Source organism: Calypte anna, chromosome 4A (genome assembly GCF_003957555.1).
Source record: "Calypte anna isolate BGI_N300 chromosome 4A, bCalAnn1_v1.p, whole genome shotgun sequence".
NCBI lineage: Eukaryota > Metazoa > Chordata > Aves > Apodiformes > Trochilidae > Calypte > Calypte anna.
Genome location: NC_044248.1, coordinates 17,446,134 through 17,467,542, shown reverse-complemented (window position 1 = coordinate 17,467,542; position 21,409 = coordinate 17,446,134). Strand labels below are relative to the sequence as shown.

The following is a 21,409-nucleotide window of genomic DNA, read 5'->3' as shown; positions in this document are numbered from 1 at the left end:
TTGTCTGGGTCTCCGGAGTAAGCTGCCAAGATATTGGAGAAGAATTAGATGTACAGCCAACTCATGAACTCTATAACAAAAGTAATATTTCATATACTGCATGGTCTTTACAAACCTAGACCTAGAGCATGCATCTAGTAGATTATTAATCAGAAATACTAGATCTCTGCAGCAGTAATGTTGTTAGGTGTTTTAAAAAAATGGCAAAGGTGAGAGGGCTATAACAAATTTGTCTGAAGGAGGTAAGGCACAGTAAATAATAACAATGAAAATTGTTTAAGCTTTCACTGATAATGTGTGAGTATTCACCATAAGAACACCAAGAAGGCCCCACTGTTACATATACCTTAAAAAAAAGATTGTTGGAATTCAGCATTGGTTTTAGAAGTAATTCCCATCTTTGAGAAGTAACAATGCATATATCACCTTTGCTGTGCTGTGTGAATTATTAGATCAGCCACCCTTTCCTTCTTTTCCCCTTCCGATGGTATCCAGTGAAGGCTGCAAGAATCTGGTTTTTAATCATAAGAGCTGACACTTACAATGGCAGCCTAAATGTCTGACATACATGGCCCCAATGCAGTGCTATGTAGAAACATTTAAGACTTGAGGGGTAAACAAATATACTTCTCAAGACTTGTTTTTTGCTGAAGTGTAGCTGTTGTTTGCTGATGTTTGTAGAACTTTTAAATTTATTTTGTGAATTTTTAATCTGTCTTGCCATAATCAGTTGTTAACTTTGTAGCTGAACTTCAAAGGGTGAAACAAAATTTGAGGCCATCTTGTAAATGATAAGCAGGGATAAAATGAGAAACAAGGAAAGGAGGGCACAAGTCAACAAAATCAAAGATCCTTATTGAACTTAAATGCAGAAAATCTGAAACTCATGCGCAGATGTCACATTATCCAGTGACACATATTTATTAATGACTTTTTAGAACAGATACACAACTTTACAGCATACATTGCTTGTTCATCATGCTGCAGAAAATATTACTTCTCTGTAGGGAAGCTGGGAATTGTGTTGTTTATCAATTGCTGCTTTTGTTGAGAAGGAAAAATTCAGAGAAGGAAAATGCTTTCACTCTACTTTATGCTTAGACCTGAGTTATTATGATGTTGCCTCAGGTTCTGCCTGGATCAGAATATCTTGGTGGATTGCACACTGGTTTTCCCAACACTCAAGTTATATTTTGAGTTTTTTATGGTCCTAATATTAAATGTCAGAGTTTTTCTAGCATGAAAGTTGCCTTTTACTCTCTTTACTGAGACCAGCTGTGTTAGGTGGTGTCACGGTTTAACACTGACCCGGCAATTAAACCGAATAACAGACGCTCTCTTTAATCTCTCTCTCCCCTCAATGAAGAAAGGAGAGAGAATAAGGGAGAGAGACTTATGGGTTGGAAACTAAACTACACAACTTTAATGAAACAGTAATGGTAAATAGGGAAAAAATTACTAAATATATACAAATATACAGGAAAATGGAAACCACATTCCTCCCCCCTTTCCCCCAATAAACTCTCACGTCACCACCGAGGCTGTAGGGCAGCCCTGGGAAAGTCCAGGCTGGACTCCTGGAGTCGGCAGCAGTTGGGAACCGGAGGCAGGAACACACAGATATGGGCTGGCACGGATCAGGAGCACAGGCAGACGAATGGACAGGATCCTTCCAGGATGCCGGGTGAAGGAAGGGAAGCAGGAAAAGATCTGGCAAAGATCTGGCTCGGCCCACGTGATGCCTCAAATTTATACTGAGTGTGACGTATATGGGATGGAATACTCTGTTTGGTCAATTCTGGCATCTATCTTGTCCGCTCCTCCCTAAAGGAGGGTTCAGGTGGGACCTCTGTATCCTCCTGGACGGTAAAATGTTTTCATGCAGAGCTGATCAGTGTCCTTGGCCCTGCATACCAGTCTCTAGCAGTAACTATAAACATCAAGTGTTATCAATCCTAAAAGCACACACACTGCATGAGAAACTTGCTGTTAATTTCAGAGAGACTACTTACAAGGGACTTAGCTAAAAGCAAAAGTACAGAAACAGAAAACCACCTTTATCCTGGCTCAAACCAGGACAGGTGGTAAGAGTATTTTCCTTACTACTACTTTTTTGCTTTTTTTCCCCCAGGGGAGTTAGGAGTGAGTTACATTTGAAAGCAACGCTTTGAATTCCATTTGGTGTGACTGAACCCCCCCCCCACAGTGGCCACCTGCTTGAAAAGCTGCATCACATGTGACACTGGCAGCATGGGAGCCTTGTGCAGCAAGGAGAAACTCAATCCCACCCTGTTTCCATATTTTTAGTGCAAGGAAAATAAATTGTGTTGTTTTCTAGGCTTTGCTGCTCGTTACACTGAGGTGTGTGTGTGTGCTTGCCCATGTTGTCCCTACAAGCACTGAGCCTAATGTTCAGCTTTCCTTTTCCTCTGCCTGGCTGTGTGGCAGGAGCTCTGGCAGTTGTGGGAGCACACACAGCTCTACCCTGTGCTGCCTGGCATCTTCTGGATGTGTCCTCTTCTTCCTGAGGGGGAAGGAGAGTAGGGGAACTTCTCCCATTGAAATCAGCAGGAGTGGTTCTGAGGAAGAAGAAAGAGAAACAAAGGAAATGAACAATTTTGGCCATATTTTTTGAGCTGAGTAGATTTGAGTGCTGCCTTCAGATGGTCTTGATTTGCATATTTATCTTATTAATTATAGCAAGGAAGAGGAAAGTGGTAGTGGGGATGCTAATAGGACTTCCAGAAGGGATCACTGTAGAAAGAAGGTGGTTGAAGATGAGCTAGCAAAATTTTGTTGAAAGTTTTGGTGGATGGACTCTTGGAGCAAGCCCAGTTTAAAATTTAAGACCATCACCATGACATTTGTAAATAGAGCAGGATTCTCTCCTTTTTCTGTAGCTGTCTCATACTCAGGTTTTCAGGTGGAACATCAAGTGGTTTTATGCAATCTTCAAGGAACAATAATTTTTTTTTTTTTTTTTTAGTTTCTATGTATGTCCAAAGAAAGTGTGTATTTTATCTGTCATTTCCTTTTGTGAGTGAAAGAACTATGTTGTTACAAACTTCAAGTGACACAGATAGTAAGTTGCTACAGATAGTAAGCTATCCAGAGCTGTTTATCACAAGCATTTCAAAATCTACTCTTTTTTTTCTAACAAGGAATTGCAGATCTTGGGAAACTGTATTACAGGGAGACGAAGTGCCAAGTGACACACAAAACCATCTAGAAAACAAAACTTTGGAGATACTTTTCTCTTTCCTAATGGAACAAAACCTGAGCTGCAGAGCAATGCCGTGTATTTGATTTTCTGAGGTTAGCCTGGAGAAGTCAGGCAAAGCCCTGAATTCCAGCCGGCAAGAAGGCTTCACACGTGCTACATCCAGGTTACTGTTTAATCCATTCCATCCAGAAATACATAAACTAATTACATGGGTTTTGAGGATGTCATTTCCTATGGAGTTTATTAATGTTCTCAGTACTGACTTTAGAGGACTATGTGTTTGGTATTGCTTACTTCTGACTGACATTGAGGCTCTTCTTTGCAGGATGCTGTAAGTGCACTGAAACCATGTTACTTACATAGTAGTTACATCTAAGTTTTGCCTTACCTCTTGCACCTGGCTACATTTCCCAAAACATTAAGTGTTGGCATGTAAACAAGTGGAGCTATCTTTTACTAGATGTCCATTTAAATAAAAAGTCATTAAAATATTCCAGTCTATATACACACAAACACACAGTTAAACACACAAACAAAAAAACCCAACAGATAATGCTTTTTAAGAACTGCATAAGCTCCATTTTGCCTCTCAGGCAGTTGCATTTGTGTTTTGGATACACCAGTGAATGCTGATAAATATCAGGGGAAGATAACTGTTTTCCAAGTTCTGGTCAGATATCGCATTGTGTAGGTGTAAATTATTTTGGCATAGTAAAAGTCCTGGAATTTAATTATTTTATTTAAATAATTAAGTCTCCTTTTGAAAAACTCTTTGAAAGACAGTTTAGAAAATTATCAGAATAGTTTTTTTGGTGGGAGTCATAGTATTGTGCTAAATTCAAGTGAGACTGTAAATATTGGAAAGGGATTACTTCTGCTCAGCTCTTCAAGTAAGTGACTGTGAGGAGTTCTGCTTTGAAGCAGCAGCCTGATTTGGACTACAGTGGAAAGGTTCCTGTTTTTTCCCTTTCTATAATTCCCCTTCCATTCTGCATAGGTCTGATGCATATCTTAATCATCTTCTGAATGTGGCAGCACATGAACCTCTTGTTAAAAGCTTTGCTATTAGCATAGTATTTGGCAGTGGTAAAAACTTTGCTACAAGTGTTCTTTTGTGGCTTTAGAAACACTCTTGCTCTTCTGTTTGAAAAGAGCACAGTAAACTTTGATCAAGTCTGAATTCCTTTATTGTGTGGAATAAAGGCATGGAGACAGATGGCAATTGAAACACTGGTATAGTGACAGAAACAAAGTGCAATGTGCTGTTACACGAGCACTTGTCAGCAGAATAAAAGCCTTTTGATTTCTTTCTATTTGAATTGTACAAATACAGTTTTAAAAATCAAGCTTACTGCAAAATTAACAAAATCTGAGGCTTTGTGAAGTAAAGAGGAGTATAGTAATGGGCTGGTTTACGTGGATTGAATTGAACTCTAAAATTTGTTTGAGTAGAAGTGGGATGATTTGAATTTTTAGCCAGGAGATATGAGTACCATTTAGAGTTAGAAAAGTACCTTAAAATGGATGGGAAAATGTGGATGAATACACTGTCTAAAAAGATAAGGAATGAAAAAAGTTATTTAAAAGTTGAGCTGTAATGTTTAACATGCCATTCATTCTTGACATGAGTAATGTAAAAATACTCAGGATTCAATACCATCAATTACTGGAATAAACTCTAGGGGATAGAGCTATCCACTAAGAAAATGAGCTGTAATCAAGTAGGTAAGTACATACATATCTTTCCAGATAAATCAAGTCTGATCTCAGATTTCTAAAATCCACTCACTGGCCAACCATTAGGACAATTTTGTGATAGTGACAAGTAGTGAGATAGCAGCAGTCTTGAGTTTGTGTCCTTACAAAGGAAGAGGAGGCAGCATTGCAGGGCTCCAAGTAGTCTGGGGGTTGTTCCCCACAGATCCCTCCTGCAAGCACGTCTCTGTGTACATGATGGGTACCTGTGTAGCAGCTGGGCTTGGGAAACACTGTGCCCCCCCCATTACACAGAGGGGACATCGTGTTGTAGACTGGTTGTTGGGATGCTTAGGTACACTTCCCCGTTACCTGTTAGCTGGTCTCCAAACCCATCGGGGTAGTAACCTGCAGAATCAGTGAGGAAGCAGCTAGAGTCTTCCTCCAGTCATCCTTATGAAATGGGAGGCTTCCCATACCAATACAACTGAGACAGGCCTGGCTTTGCCTGGGATTCCAAATTCCTGATGGTGGTTTCTACAGTGCTGCTCCAAGGGCTCACTGGTGTTCTCAGGACATTTTTCGAAGGGAAGGAGACGCTGCTTGTCTCAGACCTGAACTTCTTCCACTGCACAGCCTGGATCTTGCATAGGCAATTCCTGGGTTAAATTAATCTGCTCTTTGCCTCATCAAAAGCAACAGAAGTCCTGCAGTGTAGGACTCCCTAGCCAAGTAGATTTGTTTTTTCCAGCCTGTTGCAATACAGTGTTCCTTATTTCTCCCCATAGTGCAACTAAAAATGTAGTCTTGACCTGAAGTAAATGTTCCCAATCTCAGTGATGGTCAGTATAGCAGATGTTTTGTTACATCATTCACCACCAGAGGCAGGAAGGCTTTTTGCTTCTCAGAGTGCCAATGTTTTTTAAGAGTTTCAAGTGTTTCATAGAATCATAGAATCATAGAATCCTAGGGGTTAGAAGGGACCTTGAAAGATCATCTAGTCCAACCCCCCCTGCCAGAGCAGGGCCACCTAGAGTACATCGTGCAGGAACGTGTCCAAGCGGGTTTTGAATGTCTCCAGTGAAGGAGACTCCACGACCCCCCTGGGCAGCCTGTTCCAGGGCTCTGGCACCCTTACAGTAAAAAAATTTTTTCGAATATTCAACTTGAACCTCCTGTGCTCCAATTTACACCCATTACCCCTTGTCCTATCACTGGTCATCACTGAGAAAAGCCTAACTCCATCTCCCTGACACTCACTCCTTACATATTTGAAAACATTGATGAGGTCACCCCTCAGTCTCCTTTTCTCCAAACTAAAGAGACCCAGCTCCCTCAGCCTTTCCTCATAAGGGAGATGTTCCACTCCCTTAATCATCTTAGTAGCTCTGCGCTGGACTCTTTCAAGCACTTCCCTGTCCTTGAACTGAGGGGCCCAGAACTGGACACAATACTCCAGGTGCGGCCTCACCAATGCAGAATAGAGGGGGAGGAGAACCTCTCTTGACCTACTAACCACACCCTTTCTAATGCACCCCAGGATGCCATTGGCCTTCTTGGCCACAAGGGCACATTGCTGGCTCATGGTCATCCTCTTGTCTACCAGGACCCCCAGGTCTCTTTCACCTACACTGCTCTCCAGCAGGTCAGCCCCCAACCTATACTGGGACATTGTGTTGTTCTTCCCCAAATGCAAAACTCTACACTTCCCCTTCTTGAACTTCATCATGTTTCTCTCTGCCCAACTCTCCAGCCTGTCTAAGTCTCTCTGAATGGCAGCACGGCCTTCCGGTGTGTCAGCCACTTCTGGATACTTTCATTTTTGGGTGGCTTCTGTATAGACCTTTCCATTCCAAAAGGAATTCTCTTTTGAGTGTTAGACTCCCTGGTAACTCCCTGTTGAGTTCAGGAACTCAACACTGTTGAGTATGGTCAGCATGTAAATAGATCCCATTTTCTGACAGTCATCTATTTTTGCCAGCCTCAGTACAGGTATGTTTCTTCAAGCTCCAAATGTGCAAAGAGAAGTTAGCCTTCTGTTTTTTCTTAAAGAACTATACTTCTCAGGACACCTCAGTAACTCATTAGATGTAGCAGAAAGGATGAAGGATACTGATACTCTTGTCAACACTGTTCTCTGTTTTGCAGGATATGTAACAAAATAGCTCAGATTTTGTCTGAGATATTTTTGTCTGGTGAGATGTTCAGGAGCAGAGCAGTTTGATTTTCACCAGTGAGTGACACTGCATTTGTGTGTAGTGTTGCTTGGAAGCATCATCAGCTGTGGAACCATCTTTGCACTAATTATTGCAGCTTGAATCCTGTGCAGGTTGAGCAGTGAATGGAGCACTTACTGGGTTTGGATATTGCTGTTAGTGTGGAGGCAACAGTATGGCAGGGCTTGGTGTTAAAGAGGAAGACAAGACAGTGGCAGAAGGCTCATTGTGAGAGCACAAATACACGTCATTTCTTATTAATTCTGTAATATGAAATTAACTGAAGAGGCTTGGAAGGAAATTTCCTGTTTCTGATGACTGTAGCTTAGCACAAAATGAGAAGTATCAACAAATACAGATGAATTGTAGAATAATTTTGGGTTGGAAGGGATCTCTGGAAGTCACCAAGTCCAACTCCTTGCTCAAACCAAGGACAGCTTAAGAGTTAGATGTGTTGAACCTTGTTCAGCTGAATTTAGAGTATGCCTAAGAATGACAATTCCACAGCCTGTCTGGGTACCCTGCGCCAGCCTTCACCTCTGTTATAGGGAGAATGTTCTCCTTTGTGCACAGTTTGATTTTTCACTTGCTATGGTGTGTGGCCATTGCTTCTTGTCCTCTCACTGTGCATCTCCAAGAAGTCTGATTTAGTCCTCTCTGTAGTCACTCATTATGTCTTTGAAGACAGTAAGTAGATCCCCTCCCTGCTTTCATTTCTTGAGTCTAAATAAGCCCATCTCCTTCAGCCACTTCTTGTGAATCATTTTCTCTAGCCCCCTAAGCCATTTTAGTGTCCTTCATTGGGCTTGTTCTAGTGTGTATTGTATTGTGGGGCCCCAGGCTCTGTGCACTGCTCCAGATGCTGTCACACAAGTGCTGAGTAGAGGCTTTTAACCACTTGCTCTGCTTGCTGGCTCGGTTTGTGATGATGCCACCTAATACACAGTTTGCTTATGTTTGCTTACCTACAGCTCAACCATACTCAGCTTGACAGACATATCTCATCCTGACCTTCAGAGAGATTCAGGTCACAGATTCAGTATTAAGTTCTTGCAATTGAAAGAAACATAAAAGTCAAAATAAAGGCTTTGGGGGGAAAAAAAATACTACTATTGCTGCAAAACAGCATGTTGGCTGTGGCAAAAGGCATGCTAGTGTCTACAGACATCCAGGAAATGTGTTAATGCTATTGTTTCTGCAGTTTAAAAGAGAACTGGAAACTGCTGTGTCCCAAATATTGAAATATTGTGCTTGCAAATAATAAATTTTAATCCTTCTTGTTGGTCTTTTGCTCAGACAGTGGAAATACTTAAAAATGAGAGTATTTATGTGCAGTTTTTTTTTTAATTGGGGAAGAGCTTGGGGGCTGAGCAGGAGTTACCATTTCAGGTCCAGACACAGACCAGTGAGTTTATGCCAGTAAGTTTAATACCAATGATTTTAAACATGAAGGAACTTTTAACTGATGGAGCTGTGCAGTATATTTCATGAAGAAGAAAAATCTAAAGCAATAAAGGAGGCTGTGGGTAGCTGAAGGATCTTACTCAGCTCTGTTGATCTCATAACAGTTGAAGCAATTCTTCTTCTTCTGAATAGCTTACAAGTTTTGGTTTTTTTTTTCCTTCTGTCTCTTACCTTTCTTTTCTTCCCTTCCGTAAATGCTATTTCAGTAGGCTATGCTCCTTTATGACTTGGGAAAAATACCACTTCACACCTACATGTTATTTCTGCACTGGTTTGCCTGTCTTTAATGGCAGAGTATCAATTTGACCCCTGAAGTGCAGATTTTTCTGGGAAATGTTCACACTAGAATCTGTCTTTTTGCAGAGAGAAAAGATGAAAAAATGTTGATAGAACATCTGCATCATTTACAAATCCTGTCTGAAAAAAAGTACCTCGAAATACCAAATCTTCATTTCAGTTGTTGAGATGAAAAGGGTGGTGTGGAACATGCAGCCCCATGGGGTTCTCCTGCTGCAACAACAGCTACAGCTTTTGGGAATGGGTTGGAAGGGGTGCCAGGAGTTAAGTCCTGCCTTCTGGTTAAAGGAAACATTCCTGATTTATAGAACAAGACTGCAGTAGGTAATGTGAAGTGCATTTATGATGAAATAAAATAAAGTTTAAGCAAAAGAGGTTAGTAGAAAGAAAGGAAAAAAATAGGAGTTTTGTTAAGTATCCTGTACTTCCTGTATTGCAATACATTTATTTGGAGACAGAATTTCTCCCTGCATGTTTTAGGGCAGTATTCCTTGCAGGTGACTGTAAATAGCTTTTTGCAGCTCTTGTTTAGGAAACTGAGTGTTGCTCAGATTTGTTCTGAGAGGTGTGGGTTGCTTTGGGTTTTTTTGGGTGTTTTTTTGTTTGGCTTTAATGACCAGACTACTTCATTATGCATAATCTGAATTTTCCTTAAAAAATCAGGTATAATACTGAAGCTGCTCACAATTAAGTGAAATGGAAGGCTTCAGTTAACTCTGAAGCAACAAGTACCATATATTGTTCTAAGCTCTTGTTTTATTTTTAAGTTTTTTTTTCTTTTATTATTCAATAGATTAATATTTTTTGCAGACATACGAAATAACAGTTCCTAGGTTAAGTCAGTATACAAAGTTTCAGTAAAGGTATTTTTTTCTCTTTCTGTAGCCTTGTAATTGTTCTTTCAGTAACCTACTGCATGCTATATAGTCTCTTGTGTAAGATGGGTAGTGATTCAAGCCCCAGTAAAATTAAGTATGTCACATTTGTTTCTTACACCTCACTTCACACTTGACTGCTATAAACCAAATAGCAGATGGAAGAGATGCAGAACCCTGTGCCATGATGTGAAACAGAAGTATATATGTTGGTAGTATGTTATCTACAATTAAACTGTAGTTGGCACATGGGTGCAGGACTATTTGGCTAACCCTTTAAGAGGGGAGTGTGGTGACAATAATCTTTCTATGTGTCTGGAATTTTTGTATAAAGTCTTTTTTTTTTTTTTTTTTTTCCCCTTCCTTAAAATTTCAGCTTTTGTTCTAGACAGTAAGTCCAAACATTTAAGAATGAACTGGGGGCAATCTTTCCTTCCATGTCTGGTTGTGATTAGTGTTGAAGATAATTCTTAGAAATTTAAAAGAAAACACAAGTGTGTTGCTCTTGCAGGAGCAGTACAAATATATCATTTCATTATTTATATTCTTTGCTAATGTAATACTGCAAAGCTTACATTAACTTCAGTATAAAGTTTTTTTCTGTTAATAAAAGTACTGTGAAAAGCCTATTTTAATGTGGTCTTTCTCTAGACAGTTTACATAAGGTTCACAATAGTTGGGAGTAAACATCACTGTACAGATGAACATTTGTGAAGTTTTAAAACAAAGGCTTAATGTAAATGTACCTTGTTATTACTTTTTACACTGTGTATGTTTAAGAGGAAATTACTTTGTGGGTTAAAATCTTAAAAATTTAAATAGCTTTAACTTGCAACTGTGTTTAATTTATTTTAGGTCATACTTAGATTTATCATAAATGTTAAGCTCCATTCCTAATACTTGCAGCCATGCTTTACAAAGCTTACAAAGAATGTCTAGATTACTGTCTTTTTTTTTAAAGTGTTCTGACTCTGATTCATCACACAATCTCTTTAAGATAATTTTTAATTTTGATATAGTAGAGTCAGGTCAAATAATCTCCTTTGATAACAATGCAGATCATAAATTAATATTTAGATTTTTTTAAATGTAGTATACAGTATGGAAATAATTATATTTTTGTAAACTGCGAATTTATGGATCTTTGAATTGCAAAAAGGTGTTTAAGTATAATCAATTCATTTAAAAGGTTTAATCAGCTTTGGAATAGATATAACTGCTATCTGATTTTTTTTTTTTTTCATAAACTACTAACTAGTATTATTCTGATAGTTGTCATAAGTACCAATACCTATTCATTGGCTGGAATCTGTAGTGAGTTAGTGTTTCCAACATGTCTAAATAAACAAGTTTTATAGCAAACAAACAAAATTACCCAAGAAAGGTTGAAGTGCTTCTTCCAGTTTTCGATTACCCGTTAGTCAGTAGAAGGTATTACAACTATATCTACAGTCCTGCTGTATAGAAATAAGCTGATTGTATGTATATATGTGTGTGTATATATATATATATATATATAAAAATAAGGCATTGGAAATACTGTTAGTTTCTAAATAGCAGTGCATTTTCCTGAAACAAAGTAATTGTATTGCCATCTCCTGTCCTCTGCTAAAATTTATTCCATATTTTTTCAGATAAACCACCAGATATTTCTTTTATTCATTAAGGTTACTTTATTTTTTCTGATATTGACTTATACATTCTCGGACTTGAAAAGAATATTTTGCAATTATGTATTTACAGGTTTATGGGACTTTTTTTAAAAAAAACTCTGTACTTGTAGATTGTCCATTTGTGATGATCAAGACATGGTTAAGATTCTCTGAGCTCGAGGGAAGAATGAATCACGTATTCTTTAAGTCAAAGAGAGGAAATTTCCTGCAGTTGCTGTTAGTTATATCTGTAGGGAAGCAGCCTGCATGCTGTGGTATCTTCATTTGAGAGGGGGTGCCACTCGTACTGGCTGTGTTTGACACCAGCAGCAGAGATCATGAGTGTGGGTTGGGAGGTGTCGGTTCTGGTGTCTGTCACACAATGAAATGGTGTGGACATCAGCAAGCAGGTACCTTTGTGTGTCTTGCAAGATGACAGAAAGGGCTTCAGAACTTTCTTACATTTAGAAAGGAGCCACCTAGTCAAAAAAGAGTGGCCAAATTTGACCAGATTTGAAGAGTGTAGTTGAAACTGATGTAGAAATAAAGGAGTCAAGTGTCACTGTGAACAGCCCATGCCAAAGGTTTAAAACCTTTGTTTTAAACAGGGTGTGCTTGCAAATTCTCTTCTGTCTCCCCCTGAGGTGGAGCGTGGCAATACAGTAAAACTGGGTGTCTTGCCCAGTGCTTTTTCCTGGCATAACTGTATAAGCCTCATCGTTCAGTCTCACAAAGGATGATTTGTTACACAAGAGATGTAGTGAATTACATGTATGCATACTCATACAGCATCATGTTTTCCATCCCTGTTTATTTCCTTACCACCCAAAATGATTGTTCGGGCATTCTCAGCTGCAGAAATATTCCAGAAATCATCAGAGAAATAATGAGTCTTGTGAATAATGTACCAAAGAAGAACAACGACCTCCCTCTCTCTCTGGGACAGCATGCCAAGAGCATGAGGAAATACTCAAGTGTCTGAAAACATTTGTCTTAGTGCTACATGAGGACATGCACAAGCCACCTGAAATCCTTTGGGCATGTTATTTTAAGACAAACAAGTTGATTCATTTCTGTGAGAATTTTAATGTATCAAGATGATTCAACCAAATTTGTAGATTTCAAGTTACTTAATAGTCACAGTGAGTGTTGTAACCAGAGAATATAGTAGATGCTGGCTAGAGATGGTTCTTACTTTTTGTGCACACCCATTTAACAGTGAATAGGGGAAACCGTATGGTAGGGTGAAGAAAACGAAGGAAATAATGGGTTGAAGTGGCCATGCATTTAAAAAAAAAAAAAAAAGCTCTGAGGACCCTCTACTCCAGGATTTCCTAAGCCTCAGCACAGTTGTCACCACTGTTAATGGCTGCTACATTCTCAAAAGCCACTGCTTCAAAAAGCCACCTTCAGATGTGTGACAGGTGAGAGACTGCCTCCCTGAAGGTCCATCACTTTGGAGTGGCTTTGACTGCACGGGAAAGCCCATGAGAGGCCAGGAAGAGTGGCTGAATCCAATTGCTGCAGCTAATGTTGCAGGAAGAATGAGGGTCAGTAAGGGGCAGCAAGGATGGGAGGCTGGTCCCAGCTCTGCCTCACTGGCACAATCCTGCAGGGGCAGGCAGCAGGAGGCTGCTGCAGTGCAGTTTTGGGTGTACTTAAGGGCTGCTTAAACTCCCAAGGTGGACTTATCTTGAGGTTTCTGTAGTGAGGAATTGGGATTTGTGCTCACACCTGTGACTGTGGGGTTGTCTGAATACTTGTGCTTCTGCAACAGAAAAGGGAGAGAGGCTTAGAAGTGTTCATCAGCCCCAGAGCAGATGGGGTTGTGTCTGTGGGAGATGAGCTGTGCTCCTAGAAATAAGCCTGTGACATCTGCTTCAGTCTACTGCAAGATTTAGTGCTCTTCAGGTCCAGAGCCTTATTCTGGAGAAGCCAGCCAAACAGCATCTCGTACTGGCCTAATTTTCATCTCTCCAAAGACCTAGAGAGTAGTTGGCGTTCATTTCTTAACAGTCTAAGGACTGGATGACTTTTAAAAGTTAACTAAACAAGTATTTTTGTGGCACTTGCTGTTAAAGAGTATTGCTCAAGCTTCCTAAGAAGTACAAAAACATTGTAAGTTAAGAACATCTGGAAATTACACTAGCTAGGAAACACAAGGGGCATCATCAGTCCTACGTATTGCTCTCTACTTAGTTTGCAAAATATCCCACTCCCTGAAGAGTACTTTTGCCCAGTTGGCTTCATGGAGTATGAGATCATTCTTTATTCCTCACAAGTGTCCAGCACTGGACATAATCAGAGGGATGCTACTGGGAGGGGTAGGTCTATAATCCTGTGGACAAGGAAAACAATATATATGGAATATTTCAGCCCTCTACTGCGTTAAAAAAATCTCATCTGTGAACATATGTGTGCCAAGGTCTTGGTTATTCATGGTTCTTTCAAGTAAAAAATGGACCCCAGCAAAAGCACTCTAACCAATGAAGCTCAAGTATGTTCTTGCATAAAATTGAACTAGGTTTAAAGTTATGTGTATTTGGTGGTTTCTGAAGTATTGGAAAAGTATCCACTTATTTAGTTAGTTGGTCACAAAATGTACTTTACTCTATACTTGTTTTCTTGTCCCTGTGGAGATAATTAACTAAGTGTTAGATGAAAAAGTAAGGACTGTGTGTTTGGAACAGTTGATAATTCTGACCTTTGCTCTTCAGAACCCTTGTTCATTAATAAATCTGTCCAATGAAAAATGTACTTAGGGATTCTCTATTTGAAAAATTCACTTTACCAGCAAATATATCTTGCAAATTAATTATTTTTTGAAGTAATGCCTTTATGACACTACATGGACTGCAACATTAATTTAAAATGGAAAGAAGTCATACTGTGGAATAGTGTCTTGGTGACTACAAATGTGGTTTGTCTAGTTAACTTTTTTTGTTTAATTGTTGAGGTGGAAGTCTTTCTGTTCCACTCAGGCCATTCTCAGTATTCAAAAGCAGATTTTTGACAGACCTTTAATATCGCTATTTGTGTCCCAGTATGTCTAACTTGAGAGATCTGCTTTACTAGTAGTAGAATTATTTCTTCCCTTCAGTCTAACTGTGCACATAATTATTCATGTATTTAGTATTAATTGTGCATTTGCTATAGGGTATGGTGTTGCATATGTTGGTGTTCAGTGCTGCTATTTTCATTTTTTACAAAAAAAAAAAAAATTATATTAATTTCTTCCCCCGCTCTTTTTTTTTTTAATTTTTAATATGAGGTACAGCTACTGCAATTTAACAGTTGACAAAAGTGATCTGTAGTTCTTTAGGGAACTGCCTTGAATCCTTGAAAGCTGGAGGTGGAATTCAACATCTGTAGGTCCCGATGTGTTTGCAAATCAGTTGATGTAGGAGTGAAGGATTGAAGGGGGCCATTTGTATTGAATTAAATCTTGTGAACATTTATGCAACTGCTCATTAGACAGCATCAAACTCTGCCTTAGAACAATTAAGTTAAATTTGTTTGCCTCCTCTATTGTTTCCACTATTGGTAGATTGATTGGTACATCAATACGTTCCTTAACATTTTATGCAAATATCTTCATCCTCTATTTATGCCCACTGGTACCAATATGGATCCTTAATGTAAATATTTCTCATGCATTTATAGAGATCTCAATTTTTTTCTGGGGGGGCAGAGAACCCACACAGGCTGAGCATTTGTGTTTTTAATTCCTAACTTTAGTTGTCTGTCTCTCTAATCACTGTAGTAGCCTTTCTGTGCATGCAGCACAATTTTGGGTTCAGCTTCCTGGAATGGAGGTGATTGGAGCTGCATGAGGTGCTCCAGGAGTAGGGGCTTTGTAGGGTATTTGTATCCCATGGTATGGATTGTACCTTCTTTTTTGCAACAAGGAGACCTAGACATTATTTCCTTCTTCTGTCATTTCCAGGTTTTAACTGCCAATTTACAGCAGATGTGCTTTTCCTAATCTTAAAAGGCATAAATTTGCACTTTATGCAGTTAAATTTCATCCCGCTTACATTAGTCTAATGTGCAAAGCAATCCAGCTGTGCTCTCTGGTCTTTCTCCATATTAATGATGTATCACAGCCTTGTGACAACACCCATTTTGAAGCTGTTTAGTACCAAAATTTGTGCTATAAATATGTACATGTGCATGCAAGCACATTCTTGTTTTACCTTTTCTTTTTATCTGCTAGTACTTCTCTATTGCATATTACCTGGTATCTACTTCTAGAAGTTTCTTAGATATTTTACAATTCTTGTAATTTTAGCCTTTTTCCCCTTAAATATGGTTATAGTATACTTAATGCTATGCTAAATCCATGTGCATTATAATTAATTCACTACTGATTACATATAAGTCTGACATGATATGCTTTGATAAATGTACTTTGCATCTTATCCTACTTTTCTCCATTATGTCAGGTTTTTGTCCCTGAAACATTTTTGCAGAAACTTTTCCTACTCCTGACATCAGACTAATAAGGAGATAGATTTTCCCATTTCTTCAACATAAATATTAGTTTTCTGTTCTGTGGCTATCCTGGTCCCTGTTATTTCTTATGTTTTATCCTCAGTTTATTAGATTATTAAAATGTAGAGCTGCTTCATCACACTGACTTTCAGTGCTTCCTGGATGGAACTAGCTCTTCCGTAGTGAGCCCAGTACTTAGTCCATCCTGTTTCTGTTACTTTGGGAATTTCCAGTTTTATTCCCTACACTGTTTTCATTCTATTGCCCAAGATTCTTGCATTAGTACATAAATATTTTGGTCATTCCTAATTAGCTGTTACCAGTCATAGCTTAATTAATTCCTTCAATATTACCACAGTCTATCAGCATCACTGTTTTCCTTCTCTGCTCCGTGTCCTCCTGTATTCTATAACTTTGGAGTTTCATTGTGAAACTTTCCAGTCAGCACCTACTCACTTCATTCTCTCTGTTGTGCTTGGGAAGAGAGATGAAGCTTTGAAATCTTGTTGTTCTGTTGTTTGTTTGTTTTAATGTTACTTTCAATAGATGTTGTGTTTATCAAGTCCTGTATTGGGATTCAATGTAGCTGACATAGCTTGGGATAAATGTACCTGTTTCACACCTGCTGCACTTGGTAACTATTAATGGTGAAAGTTACTTCCCAGACAATGTGAAATTGTTGGTGTTTGTGCAAGGAAGGTTATCAATACTTTTAAATCCATTAAGGGAGGTTGAGGTCATATTTCTTACCATAACCAGGAATTAAATAATGAACAAGTGCTTTGCCAGCATAATGTATTCTTCATGAGCCAGACATCTGGCTACACACAGGTGTAGGAGCAGAGCCATGGTAGAGCAGGAAGAGGAGAGAGTGGAGCAAGACACTTATGCTGCAGTCCTTTCTACCAGTGGTTGCCACCTTTGTCCTGTGTATCTCTGGGTTTGCTTTAGAAGAAGAACTTGACAGATGAAATATGAAGATGTGATTGGCATCTATTTCATTTTGATTTCATGGGACCTGTCTGCCCCACTGCGGCACAAAAAGACTTGAAACATCAGAGAGGCTTTAAAAGAATAAAGGACTGGTGGGGTTAGGATTAGATTAAATTGAGTCTGTTGTGCTGAAATCTTCTCCTTGTGAGAAAGCAGCCGGCAAAATGGTGAGGTTTTTAGGCCCCAGTAAAAAAAAAAGTAATTTAATTGCAGATTACCACAAATCACTTGCCCACATTCCTTTCCTTATGTACTGAAACAGTTGTATTCAGCAGCCAGCTGTTAAGGGAGATTTCTGGAACTCTTGAACCCTGAATACAAGTGGTTCCATGGATATTGTAAATATCACAGATGAGATGCTGGACTCTTTAATGCCAATGTAAGTTTTCTTAATGACTTACTAAGGTTAGGATTACACTTATGTTTACATACGTGTTGGACTTTCTTTTGGTGGTACTCTGAGGGTGGGAAAGAATGTGATTGTTTATCTAAAATGGTGCTGAATTGATCTCAGGCTGATCCTCTGCTGCATCTGGATTCACTTTCACAAGGGACAACATGGAACAAAACTCTTGAAAAATCAGGTTTTTTTAAAGTGCAATCAGAAATATTGAAAGCTCTCTCATTTTACTGGTTCAAATGAGGGAAGGGCTGTCAGCTTCATGTTTTCTCAATTGGAGCAAGTTATATTTCAGATATGCTGCTATATATCAGGACTGCTATGGGTAATAATGCAGTCATTTTCTAAGGTATGCTGCAAGGCATCGTGGGCTGGCACTTTCAAATCACCATGTAAATCTGCCTGACACAGCTTTAAAGGAAATAAAACAAGTCTGAAAGCTCCAGTGTTTAGTCTGAAAACACTCATGGCTGCAGTTGCTGTTTTAGCCTATGTGGGCTAACCATGGAAGCCTTTTGTCAGCTCTCTGGCCTACTGAGTGGTGTCAGCTTGATTTGTGTGTTAATTTGCTGACTTTTCACTTTGATGCTTTCTTTTTAAATTCACATAAAGAGCCTGTGTGTTTTTGCTTTATTTAGCAGCTTTCCCTAATCTAAATGCTCTTCCAAAGACCAGATCTTGGTATCAGTGAATCCAAAGGAAAGTGTTTTCAAGATTTATACGCTGTTGGACTCATTTATTCATCATTTATGATACTGAAAGGATGCAGGCAGGTGGAGAGCCTTGTAAAGTGATGTTATAACCAAACACAGAGAAGAAACACTGTGGCAATCTTACAAGATATTTCCCTTATGGAAAAATACTGAATAAAATAATCAGTGGTATAAGTCATGAACCACCTAGCATCAGCTCAGCCTAGGGCCTTCCCAGCACCAAAGCTTGTCCTGTTTAGATGAAAAGATCCTCCACACACCATCTCACATGACCCTGCTCTTTAGGTGTGGTTTGCTTGAGGAAAATTACTTCTTACTGGCAGAGGTTGCCAGTAACCAGGAGAGGGCCCTGGACTGGATTTCAGTCCAGACTTGCAGCTAGAACATTTTTTTCACTTGCATGGTGACGGTGTGTGTGATTGCTTCTGATGGTTTTTTAGGGCAGGTGAGGCACTGTGGGCCCTTCTCCCAGGAACAGATCACTTCTAAAATATAAAATGGTTGAGCAGTTTAGCCCCACTTTAATGTTGGATGGATAACTTCTAATTGTGTAGTGCTTGTGTGGCCCAAATGACTTACCTCATGATCTTCTGTTAAGGAGAGAGCTACAGGACAGTGTGTGGGCACCAGGGTGTTTATTTTCAAGTAAGAGGTGAAATCATGCTACACTTACTGCATCTCAGAAACTGAAAAGTTATGCCTTGGAAGTGTCCCTTCCGAGAAGAGCTCCAGAAAACAGTTCCTTGAATTACTAACACAGTCTCTGTTTTTTGAGTCAACAGTGAGCAGTGTCTGGAGGCCATAGGTTTGGTGCAACAAGGCTCACGAATTCCTGTTGCACTTTTAATAAACATAGAAAGATTGACCATTTTTTAGAAGTAGTCATCAAGTATTATTTCCCTAGTTTAAATGAATGTTCCTCTGTGTCTGAAAACAAAAAAATGGTACTACCCTTTATGTCAGCATCTGTTGTCTATTGAAATACCTGCCATGCCACACACCTTAAGCCACAATTCATGGATGGAGACTTTGTCCTGATCATTTGCTGCAGCTTGAAGTTCCCAGAGACTGCAGTGAAGCTGGGATCAGGCCCGGAGTCGAGAGAGTCTCTAAAGTTTATTATAGCCCATTCACTATAATTTTTAAAAATCTATGTTTCTGTTTGCCACCACTGAATGTCGTGTCCTGTTTTTTTTCCACAGGCAGAGTCACCCCAGAACAGCTCAGCTCATATGTTCAGCTATTCAGAAATAATCTGAAAGCTTTGGAGAACCATTGTGGTCTTCTACAGCTTGTGCTGGCCACGGTTCAGACTTTAAAACACCCCCAGACTTCCAAATGGGACAACTTCCTTGCCTTTGAGAGATTACTTCTGCAGGTACCTATTATGTGAATTTATTTGACCTCTGTAAAAATGCTTATTTAATATTTTCTTTATTTGCCATTGAATTCTGGGTGCCCTATTGAATTGAATTCGTTGCCATATGAATTGAATTCATTGACTCTTGGGGTGCCCTACACAGGAACAGGAATTGGACTGAATGATCCTGATGGGTCTCTTCTAATTTGGCAGATTCTGTCATTATGTATCTTGTATTTTTTATGAAGAAGTGTGTTTGATGCCTTGATAAAAAGCTATTCCTTATTGCCAAACTGATAGGAATGAGAACCTACCTAATTAGTATTTTTTTAAAGAATAATTTTAGGAGCAAAAGAGTAGACATTAAAGGTGAAGTAAATAAATAATCTGAACTGGGTGACAGTTTTGTATCTATATGAAATTTCAAGGTGATATGACTTTTAGCATTGGATAGGATTATAACTTCTACTACTACTGCTCTTAGTATTAGTAGTAGTAGTAGAACTACTACCAGTCTGAAGATGCTTCTTGAGATAATACACTGAATCAAATGCAGAGAGGACTTGGTTACTCTGTGAGTGCAGAGCTTGTGTAATTTACCAAGCAGATGAAAGCATAATAAGAAATTTCATACACAAAGCAAGATTTCTCTTGCTCACAGCTGTAATCTGCCCTCAGCTTTTTCCACCACCACATTTTTCATGGCATCCTTGTTGGTGACCACAGTATTACTTACATACCATTTTTTATCACACTTGGATTCCTCTCAGAAAATAAAGTTGGTGGCATCTTGAACTTTATCATAGGAACCTTTGGAGATGTACCAAACAAAGGAGGAGGTTTCCTAAGAACCTTACAGAGTTAATTACAGCTGAAATTCAGAGAAAGCTCAACACTTTTCTTCCAATGCTGTCTCGTCTGCCATTGTGTCATTTTCAGAAGAACTGTATTTTGAAATCCTAGCAAGAGGCAAGTCTGCATGAGCTAACTTCTAATGAAGTTAGTGTCAGTCTTAAATAAGTGAAGTGCTTAGCTTAGTTGTCTTTGTTTAGATATCAAAAACAAACCAACAGCTTGACTCACCTCATGATCAGCTGATATAATCCTTGGCCCTTTAAGATGATTCAGTGTATTCTGAATTTCTTTGTAGTTGATGAATGGCTGTGACATTCGGGCGGGCAAGGAATGCAAAACTTAAATAGTAGCAATCTTTTGTCTACTCTAATTAAAAAGAAGTTGTTTCTGTTGGTAAGACAGAAATATTTTTGAATAACATATATAGCCTTCCTTGTCTAGTTAATAAATAAACACATCTCAGGTAAAACAACTCATTCCAGTCATTCTTTGGTTTGTCTGGACTGTAGAGCATGGGACTGACAGCCCATAATTCTCTCTTCTACAATGGCTCGTGTCCCATAGCTCTTCTCAGAAGTTGGTTAAGTTCTGTCCTAAAAAGCAGTTCAGCTTTAGAATCAAAATAAAACTGCAAGCTCAGCATTGTTTTCACAACAACACACAGCTGCCTGTAAAAGCCATGTTCTAAATCATCAGGGAGTGGAATAACAGAGGTAAGAAACAACCAAACTACATATTTTATAAAAAAGAAATGTATAACAAGCACTCTTATAATCATAGGTGGCTTTGGATTATACCCATTGCCTTCCACCCATCATATTAAGGTGAAACATTAGCCAAAGGAAACTTTCTAGGCTAACATTTGTAGCTGTTGCTTAAGCACATACTCATTTTCAGTAGCTCAAACAGCAATTACTTTGAATTACACAATCTGTACAGCATGTATCCTTTTGCTGACTCTATTTTGAAGACAGTCTTGAGATGCTTTATCTGCTTCTGGGTGTATGCCTGAGCTCTGATCTCTAGATGACGGCTTGTAGGAAGAGCAAAATACTGAGACCAAGAAAACATCAGAGATATTTTTATTTAAAAAAACAACTAGTACCATTACATTGTGAATGGTTGGTACACAGCACACTGCAGTAAATTTGATGTCATGGTAGTTTATTTCA

The 21,409-nt window shown here is 39.0% G+C and overlaps 1 protein-coding gene across 1 annotated transcript in view; it reads left to right on the top strand.

Annotated features, from left to right (window-relative positions):
- Positions 1-21,409, top strand: part of SCFD2 (sec1 family domain containing 2) — a 185,138-nt gene that overhangs the window by 29,197 nt on the left and 134,532 nt on the right. Inside the window, exon 4 of the mRNA XM_030450193.1 lies at positions 19,225-19,400. Within this exon, the coding sequence (XP_030306053.1) occupies positions 19,225-19,400 (176 nt within the window). The remainder of the gene's footprint in view (positions 1-19,224; positions 19,401-21,409) is intronic.